The 10,172-nt window shown below is 50.5% G+C and overlaps 1 protein-coding gene across 1 annotated transcript; it reads right to left on the bottom strand.

Moving 5' to 3' along the window:
• Nucleotides 1–3,613: 3,613 nt before the first annotated feature.
• Nucleotides 3,614–6,321, bottom strand: LOC127015962 (16 kDa beta-galactoside-binding lectin-like). The gene is given in 4 exon segments (XM_050896223.1): nt 3,614–3,825; nt 4,319–4,490; nt 4,627–4,706; nt 6,205–6,321. Coding segments are annotated over 4 exon segments (522 nt in total). The 3' UTR covers nt 3,614–3,672.
• Nucleotides 6,322–10,172: the final 3,851 nt, after the last annotated feature.

Genomic DNA, 10,172 nt, shown 5'->3' with positions numbered 1-10,172 from the left:
AAAGCTGCTGGTCTGTCTTAGCCATCACTGCTCTTTTAGGTCCTACATAAAATTTTAATTCCTGTCACATCTACTGTTTCCAAACTCATCTCTTCTGCAATTGGGTATTTGTTCTCCTCTCCTAGACATGAGGTGATAACATACATCACTTAATTTGTGTTCATCGCATCATTTAGGTTGGAAAAGACCCTTAAGATCAAGTCCAACCGTTAACCTAACACTACTAAGTCCACCACTAAACTATGTCCCCAAGCACCACTTCTACATGTCTTCTAAATGCCTCCAGGGATCGTGACTCAACCACTTCCCTGGGCAGCCTGTTCCAGTGCTTGACAACCCTGAAGGAATTTTTCCTAATATCCAGGCTAAATCTCCATGTTATAACACAAAGCCTCACAGCTGTTTTGCAGGGTTTTCAAGGTCCAATTTTCCCTCGCCATGATGGTGTACAGAAATAAAGTGGTGCAGCTTTGATGCCTGGTGAATAGCCAGGGATGGAGGCTGAGTACAGATTCGCAAATTTGCAGGATTCAGCAAATGCATCCCTCTCAACAGGGATCAGTGTTGTTTCCCCCCCACCTCAGTGTTCAGGCAACCAAGGGACAGATTCTTCCTGTAGGCTCTCGGCTCCTGTCAGGATGTGTTGCTGGACTGCAAGACTGACTACACACTATGCAGGATTTAAATAACAAACCAGAAATCCCACCCCCTTTGGCCATGCTGTGGTGCTTTCTGCTCCTCCCCAAAGCAAGCAGGGCTCAGGGTCCTCCCAGAGACATTGACAAGCTGAGTTCACCATGCACTTCCAGGAGAGCATACTTGGCAGGGACAAGCCCTGCTTTTACATTCGTTGTGACCCTCTGCCTGCAGCAGGGCGTCGCATTCTTGCTTTCCTGATTGCTCTAGCAGAAGAGAAGTCTTGTCATCACTGTAGGAGCCAGTGAGGGCACTCTGCATTTACTCTGCCTGTTTACCAGTGTCACTTACAAGAACAGGATTCATAGCTCCAGGACATGGGAGAAGAAAACGCAAGAGGCAGGAAGTGCTGGCAAAGGCATGCTTCCTTCCTACCCTTTCTCCTGTTTTGTGGTCTCCTTAGTGGTAACTGCCAGTGTTAGAAAGCAGGATAAGCCTAATTAACTCTTGTGGAAAGTACAAGAGGGGGGTAGCCGCCATGAAGGCACTGTTTGTACCCTGAGCATAGCGGTCAGGAACACTTGTGGCTAACCTACCTAGAAATCAGGGCTGCCAGCTTAACAACCAAAAATGAGATCAGGTTTACTCTTGTCAGTGCTGAGACATATACCTCATCTAATCAGGGCAGCCAGGAACAGAGACAGCAGAGGGACCAGCTGTACGCTCTCCTGTGCCTCTGCAACATAAGGGCATTGTACTTTTTAAGCGCTTGTACACTTCATCATTTACCTTACCTTCAGTCAGATATCGTAACTCAGGGACAGAGGGGGAAACAAGACAAAAGCCATCCTCTTTTCCCCAACCCCCCACCCCAAGTACAAATAACCTTCAAAAAAAAAAAAATCTCAAGACTTACTTGACAAGGCAGAGCATCGGCAAGTCTTGTCTCATCCTTTGCCTAGTAAACACATCCTACCCTCTAAAAATTAACATCCTATCCTGTAAATAATACAGTATATATATATGCAGGACAGGAATTATAAGCACCATTATCTGTGCCCCTGTCAGTGTCAAATTTGAGACAGTCCTGCAGCATGGCCCCGCTCCTGCCACGCAGGGTGCACGCTATCTCTGCCCTCCTCCCAGACAGGAGATAAGTCACAGCAGCCCCTTCCCCACCCTCCCAGCAGGTGCATAGTGGAAACTTTTGCTGAACTCTGCCACTGCAGCAGAGCCCTTTGGTGCCTTCCCCAGAGACACACATACCTTCCCGAGAGGGACAGGTGCCCAGAAAGCCTCCTGCTTGTTTGCACACAAAGTCCCTAAGTCCCTTGCTATCATTAGCTGCATCAGCTCTGCAGAATAAAGAGGAAGAGCCCTGTCTATTCACAGTCACCATATCTGTGCCCACAGCGTGACTGGCAAGACACAGCTACAACTCATGCCCTTGTGGCAGAGCTGCAAGAAGGCCTCTGTAACAAGGGTTATCAGACAGCAGAGAGAAAAGGACATCAGTAAAGCAAGAGGGTCCACCCTCCAAAGCAAATCCCCTCCATCACTCATGTGGATGCCCAGCTTTGGGGCAGCTGCTGCAGTACAGATCCGGACAGTGTTACTGCCATGCAGCAATTGTGCTGACAAGGCAGCAACAGGCTTGCAGCCTGTCAGCCTCTCCATAAAAAGCCTTCAAATAGCTGAAATACTCTGCAGAGTGGTATTGCCCCTACCCAAGCAGCCGGCCCAACTGCTCAGCTGTTCAAAGGAGCAGCAAATGCAGCCCTAGTCTGGAACAGCCCTGCTGAGAGATACGAGCCAACAGGAGTCAAATTCCACCACTTCAGCAGCATTTAGCTAAGGAAGGCCTCCCCAGCACAGTCAGTTACCAGCTGAGCTGCAGTGAGGCAGCCCTGTTGTAGCTTCAGCAGTCACAGAGCTAGCCCCCAAACCTGGGCAGCCTGCCCAGGCTCCCAACTCTCCACAGCAGGCAGGACTTCTTTACCTTTCATCAGGTCCTCAAATGCTGCAGCAGTCCCAACTCAAGCCCTGTCTTGGGTAGGCATGGCTAGCAGGCAGCTGGGGAATAGCAGTAGCAGACACACTCCAAGGCATTGCACAAGCAGAGCAAAGAGGTTTTAAGTAGAAGAGACTGTTTACTAAGCTTTTTTTGTCTGCCTAACTGCAACTAGTTGTGCTTGCTGCACTCAGGATTTAATACCTTTAGTAACCTTGTTCCATACAGCTCTCAGGCTGCATCTGGAGCTTAGCACCCAAGTGTTACAGACACTGACCCACAGGCTGCTACATGGCTTGTCACCCATACCTGCCATGTTGCTAAGCCACTGACTTCATGGTACAACACCATACTGGGTCTCTGACAGTGTCAAGACCTCAGTTCATGAAGCAGCACAGCCAGCCTGGATCCTCTCAAGACCTCACTCCTAAGCTGTCAGGCTTCACCTTTCAATCCATGTCTTCTCCCCTGGCAAGTGCAGTTAGCTTGACTTGCCTGCTCATCTCTACTCTTTAAGTACACTAGTGCCAGCCTGCAATGCACCCAACTGCTGAGCGTGTTCTTGGAAAGCAAAGCTGTTTGCAAGAGCACAAGCCATGCCCTGTTCCCTGTCAGGCCCCCATCCCCAGCAAGGAGATGTGAGCAGCACTCCTTGGTCAGAGATGGCACAATGCATGCCCAGTGTACGCTTGTTTGAGCTTCCCTGGCTGGGACTAGTCCCAGAGTTTAGAAGCCAAACAGCCAGGGACCACTCCCTGCAGCAAACAAGGCCAAGGGAGCAACTACTGCTAAGGTAGCTTTATTCACAGTATATCATGCTTTGCCTGGCGTGTGATCTAACTCCATACCAGCTGCAAGGCCGCAGTGTAAGTAGGCACATAGATGGATACATACCCTTTCCCACTGCCCACCCCTGTAGTGCACACAGGAGCAAGCAGATTAGAGCAGAAAACAGCAGAGGAAGCAGCCATTGCAAGTTTGGGTTTATTTCACTATGCAGGGGGGAGAAAACAAAACAAACCAAGCTATAGCTGTTCACTGAACTTAATGGCTTTGACTTTAAAGTCACCCTCCACAGCCAGGTATTCAATTTTCTCCATGCCCAGCCGATTAGGGAACTGGAACTCCGCCTCGGGCAGCTTCACGGTTGCCTCCGTTTCATTGAAGGAGATGCAAATCTGTAGAGAGCCACAACAAGGAAGGCTAACACATCACAGCTCACAGGCCTCACTCCCCACTACCTCCAGTCTGGGTGCAGGACAGATGAGGTGGCTGCTCGTGTCAAGGCCACACTCACTAGCTCAGCCTCCTCCCTGCCCAGCAGGGAGCTCCCCAGCTGCCCCAAGGTCAGCTTCAGGCTTCTGCAACAAAGGAATGAGACAGACCCAGTCTGAATCTCAGGTCAGTGTTTTAATTGCTCTTACTTGTGTGGCTTGCAAAGGAAGGCCAGAGTGGAGCACTTAACATATCTGAGCTGCTGGGCATTGACTTGAGCAGAGCAGGTCTAGACTGTTGGTTGGCTTTAGATGCAAGACTCTTCCCCTGTTGCTTATTCCCCTTTCCATGCCTGCTCCTTCTCTACCACAGCAGTAGAAGGCAGCAGTAAAAAGCTGTGCCCTTGGCCCTTTAGCACATTGTGCCAGGGCCTCGCACATACTCCTGGGGCCTCACCTCAATCTTGTCACCGTGCTGGAAGGGAAAGTCAGCCTTCCTGTCCTCCTCACCCCACGTGCCATCCTCCTTCGAATTGCACACAATGGTGTTGACATCCCCGTGACAGTTGAAGCGAGGGTTGAAATGCAGCATGAGGGTGCTGCTGTCCTTCCCGACATTCACAGCAAACCTGGGAAAACAGAGAGGCAGTGCAAAGGAGGTGCCCGCGCAGCAGCTCCAGCTACCCAGTGCTGACAAGCCGAACACAGCAGGAGCTCAGGCTTCCCCCAGTGCCACATCAATCCATTCGCTGCCATCTCACTCACCCTTTGGCATCAGACAGGATCTTCCCTTTGACCTTGATGCACTCACCAGGCTTGATGTCCAGCTGAGTAACGACCAGTCCCTGCAGGGCCAAACCACAAGAGTTAGTCTGTCCCAAGGCAAGCCTACCAGCCCTGGCTGGGCCAAGGCACAAACCAGCCCTAGCAGACCAACACATCTGTGGTTTCATGCTAGAGGAAGGGCTGAGTCAGGCCAGCTGCCTGTCTCAGCCCTCCGCCAGAAAATGCTAGTTCACAGCCACCACCCCATTGGGGTCTCCCACCCCACTGAGCAACATAAGCTGACAAGGAGATGATTCAAGCCAGCGTAACAAGAGTAGGGTACAGGCACTGATTTACCAGCTGCTACGGAAGACATCCTTGCAAGCAAGCTTGCACCTTCAAGTCAGCAGTGGCCAGAGCCATTAAGCATAGGATTAACGTTAGTTATGAAGCTTTTCTAACACTAGGTCTCCCTCCTTCCCTAGATGGGTCTCCAAGCAACAGGAGCCACCAAAAGAGTTTCTTGTCTTGACTTAAAGCAGCCTACACACAGAGAGAAGGGTCAGTGGAGCCCACTTCTGGCTGCAGCCCAGTAAAGCAGAACAAACACCCCACCGGGAAGCTCCTGCTGCGGGGAAGAGGGCTTGATCCTTTCCTCAGAGCCAGGTTATTCACTCCCCCAGCCGCATTCCCCCAAAATAGCACTTAACATCACCAGCCTCCCTCAGCTAAGAGGAAGATGCTGTTCGGTGAGGTAAGGCATAACTCAAATCATGCTGTGCTGCCTGTGCTCCAGGCCCAAGTGCAATGATGCTGTGCTCCACTTAACCATATGCCAGATGAGGCAGGGAGACCAATTTCAAATTAGTTATGTTGTTTACTTGGGCTACTTCTTGCCGGGCTTATGCAGGCCCATGCCCAGCAGCTGCAGGCTGCTGTGGAGCCCAGTACTCCTCTAGGACTGCCACCCAACCTCAGTGGTACGTGTCCTCATGCCTACTCCCTGCTCTGCCCACGCACAGACTGCTAAGATCAGATTTCCCCCAGTTGCTAAACCGCTTATCGTCGCAGCACTAACACTGCCTTCTGGCTCTATTTCAAGTGCAGTGCTGGTGTGCAGCCTGAAACACAGCCTCAGTGCCTGGGGGGTCTTTCGAGGAAAAGAAAGTTAGGGGGGCAAGAGTAGGTTAGAATACACTGCCATCCTGCTTTCCTCTGCTGTTGCATTAAGAGTTAGCCCAGTCCTGTACCCAAAAGGCATTTTTCCAGAATGAAAAAACAAAGGTATAAAGAGTATTCAAACTGTGGAGTTACAAATGGTCCCAAACCTTTAGAGTACTCAAAGATATAAACATGCATTAGGAACAGCTTCCCCACTTAGATAACATGCTACAGAAGGAGAGGAGAAGAAAAACGGCTGGTCAGCCCTGACTATTCCTCCCACAGCCACATATCGGTCTAGCATTTCCTCTCAGCTAATCCTTTTCTCCTCCTACCTCTGGCACCAGCCCAAAACCCACACGCAGCCAGACCCTAGTCCTGCTTAGCACACCAGTCCAGCTTGAAGAAGGCACTCACTTGCTCCATGCTGCCGCCACCAACCCCACCAGGCAGGACACCCCCGAGCCCCTGCTCCACAAACCAGAGTGACTCAGCGCTGAGCTCCCGCAGCTTAAATCACTTGGGCAGGACCATCACATGATGGGGGGGGGCGGCGAAGAAGGGGATCAGTTGCAGCTGTTTGGGGCTGGAGCTTTCCCAGCCATTTAAAGTGGGCAGCGGGAGATCTCTATTGATATTGTTCTTTGCAGGCAGGACGTGTATGATTTTAAAAGCTAGTGATTGTTTGCTTCTGCGTGATCCTGGAAATCCTTACTGTAAGCTCTTCTAACTGCCATGCAGTGTGTGTTGGCTCTTATCCTGGGAGCTCGAGTGTGGCTCTGTGCCTGCAGCGAGGTGGCTGCTTTTTGTTAAGTGATCCCTGTCTAAAATCGGCGTTGGAGTCCTCGTGTTACTGCTGCAAAGCGACTGCCTCTGAGAATGTGTGCGTACGCGTCCTCCCAGCCCAGCCTCGTGCCTGCAAGGAGCCTGGACTGATGGGAGCCCCTGGGTACAAATCATCACTACTTGCAGTTAAATGAAACCCAAGGGTTTGTTATATTCTATGCCAGCATTTAAAAAGTGCCTGCAAGTTAAGGTTGTTTGTGTGGGGCACTACTAGATAAGAGAATTCAGGCTGCAGCTTTTGAAAAGTAGCGTCATCTCGCTGGTTCCATTCCAGTTGCAAAAGATTCCAGAGGGAAAAGAGAAATGCTTTGTTAGTGGAGGAAGAGGCCAGGCAGGGCTGAGTGCAGCTGGCAAGAGAGGAGGCTGCTTTCCCAGCTCGTCCCTAATGCTTGCTTTTCCCTTGTACTATGTCCCTTGAAAGCACACAGCATGACTGCCCCGAGGGTCTTTGCAGGGCAGGGAGGTGAAGGTGGGAGCAGCTGCAGTGCTTTGTGGGTCTGTGTGACCGGATCAGCTGGGTGCCGCTTGTAGCTTTGGATTGGCTTTAGCAGGGTCCTCAGGCCTCCGTGCCTCAGTTTCCCTCATACATGAAGTGACATTAGTGACGCGCAGCTTCACAATCCCACTTGTAAAACTTCGGTCAGAGCTGCTATATAAATACAGCGTGCTACTTGTTGGTTAAGCCGTGACTAGCCTGTGAGATACCTATCTGCAGATAACTTTAGGAAGGGCTGCACAGAGCAGCTTATGAAACAGTGCAGCAACTTATGGCTAGGTAGCAGGAGGAAACCTGCTGCCCCGCAGGAGGCTGCTGGAACTTCATTAGAGCACGCTCGCTGTTATACGAACAGCATCCTGACACCATCGTTTGCCCCAGATATCCCCTATACCCATTTCTGAACATTCACGTGGCATTTCAGCATCCCATATGACTCTGGGTGAATCAAAGCCGAGCTGCGTTTGAACTAGAAAGTCACAAGCCTGAATTGGAGCCCTGTGACTGCAGTGTATAAAAGAAGGCAAAATGCTGACTGAAAGTACTGTAGGGAAAATCCCGCACGTGCTCTCACCTCCAACTAACTCCCTGGCCATCCTATGCATACGCAAGAGCCCCGCTGAAGTCGGGAGTTAACTGCAGGAGCAGAGTTTGTGCAGGTAGCAAACGCCACCGAGAGCAGGCCCTCTCCACAGACAGTTCGGAGAAAGCCCAAGTAATTCCACCTTAAGTTTGCCCCAGTCTCCAGCACGATGTTAGCTGGGATCACGTGTTATAGATAGGCTTTAGGCGCCTGCTTTCTGTGTGCCTGAGTTACTGTGCAGTTGTTCCCCTGTTTGCTGCCACGTGTGAGGGGTTGAGCAAATTCTGTTTGGTCGGTTGGGTTTTTGTATTTGTTTTCCATTCAGCTTTGTGAAATCCCTGGAGACTTCTCTCCTCCTTTCAGTGCTGCGGCGTTTCTGGAGAAAGAGCTGCTGGTGAGGGGACTTGTGGTGCTGGGGCTGTGCAGTGCCATAGCGTTGGCCACTCCGACTCCCCTTCTGAAAGGCACAGTTCTCGTGAGCTGCTTTTCTGGCCTGAAGTCTCCTCCTCTGACCCCTTCCTTCAGACAGGGAAATACCTTTCTAATAATATGTGGAGACTGCACTGTTTGTTTTCCTTGAGTGCTCTGCACTGGCAGCCTAGTTGGTTTAGCAACAAACCCTTTGGTCTTGCCCCTGAGTTAAAGCACTCCTGGTTCTAAGCCCTCTGAAATCAGTAAAGTGTTTATTCTCGGACTACAATGCTGAGATGCCCGACTGCCCTCCATTTTTCCTAGAGATTAAAGCCAATGGGGGGGAGGCAGAAGAAAGAACATCTTTCCTTTTGCAGCCTCCAGTGGGAGAAAATTCCCCAGTGGGTCTCCTTCCCTTTCAAAGCGTTTGTAAAGAGAGCCAGGCTGCAAAGCAAGGCCACGCTGCCCAGCCCCAGCCCCACCCCATCAAGGGTGACCCCAGCCCCTGTGCACAACATGAGGGAATGGATATCTTGCACTGCCCGCAGAGAAGGGACTCGGCCCTCCTGCACTCTGCTTCCTGGGATGGGAGTTTTGTGCCTAAGGAAAAACATAAAGCTCACAGCAGGCAGGCAGAGGATTAGGGTGTGCTTCAAAGGCCTGGGAGGGGAAGAGAGAGATGCTGCCCTGTGCAAGGTGCTCTTGCACCCCGGGACCAGCAGGGATGTTTTGAGAAGAAACCCTGGGCAGAAGACAGAATGCAGAGAAGAGCCCAAGTTAGCTTTATCATCTGGCTTGTAGCAAGGGACTGCAATATGTACAGGCCCTGAGAGAAAGTAGCTGAGGTGCATACAGTGTTTGTGTTCCCTTTTCCAGGAGTTACTGCTCTCTCACATGCTTTTAGGGAAGAGTGTTGCACCCACCAGGCAGCTCCGGCAGAAGCAGGGAGAGAAGAGTCATCTCTGCTCATCCAGAGGGTGATGCCCAGAGGAATTTTCCCCTGTGGGGAAAATTAAGAGTGCCCTCCCACCACCTGACCTTGCAGGCTAGCTTGAGGGCATGGGGCCCTGCCCAGCACCAGGTCCCCAGCCCAAACTCTTAATTCATCTCTTGATTTATACAGGCTCAAGCCAGACAACTGGCCAGTCTGATTTTCTTGTAACTCCCTAGAAATACCCCAGATTTGCTTTAGAAAAATGTAAGTAGCAAAAGGATGTAGCTAGCCGATTGTTACTTTTTTTAATTTTCTGCAAGAGAAAATATATCCTAGCCCTTGGCAAGTCATATCCCTGGCTAATCACACCTGTCATTAGAAATGGCTTACCCCTGTTTTTGGAAGGTCTACAAACACACCTCTGCTGCTAGCTAACTCAAAGACTACGGTATATTCTCTAGCCTGCGTGACACGGGTGCAGGGGCCAGCGCTGCTGGCTCTTCAGTAGCTGTGCCTGGTTTGTCTTGCACCAAACCCCGACACACTGGGAGCTGTTGATGCTACATATCTGAAGTTATTCATTGCTGTAGCTGAGAAAGAGGCCCCATTTCTCACTGAACAAGCAAATGGTAGCTTTCTCCTCCTTTGGAGATGGCATCCAGCCCGAGCTCCAGCACAGCAGTACTGTACATGTACCTCCCTGGGAGGGCACCACTGCTTCAACCATTGCCCCAGTGGGAACACCCCCCCCACCTCACTTAAGCTGGCCAGGAAGGGAGAAAAACTGCTCTGATTCATTTTCACTAGTGCAAGGATTATACTGGTAAGGTAATGACAAGAAAAACTCCTCACCCTTTTCTAGTGTGAGCTGAAGCTTACAGTTTGCTTTAAGTTAGGGGTTTTTTTGCACTTTCTTTAGGGAAGATTTGTTCTTGTCTCTATAAGTTCATTCTCAGTTCATCAAGCAAAGATGAAAAGCATCTTTCTCTTGCACTGTCTTTAGGGAGTATTTGTGTCAGTACTGTCAGGATGGGATCCTGGTCTCAGCAATAGCCCCTGGTTACTCTTGCAACCTAAATATTATGCTGTTAAAACATAATAGATATACACATTAT

Source organism: Gymnogyps californianus, chromosome 4 (assembly GCF_018139145.2).
Source record: "Gymnogyps californianus isolate 813 chromosome 4, ASM1813914v2, whole genome shotgun sequence".
Classification (NCBI taxonomy): domain Eukaryota; kingdom Metazoa; phylum Chordata; class Aves; order Accipitriformes; family Cathartidae; genus Gymnogyps; species Gymnogyps californianus.
This window is presented reverse-complemented; position numbering and strand designations above follow the sequence as displayed.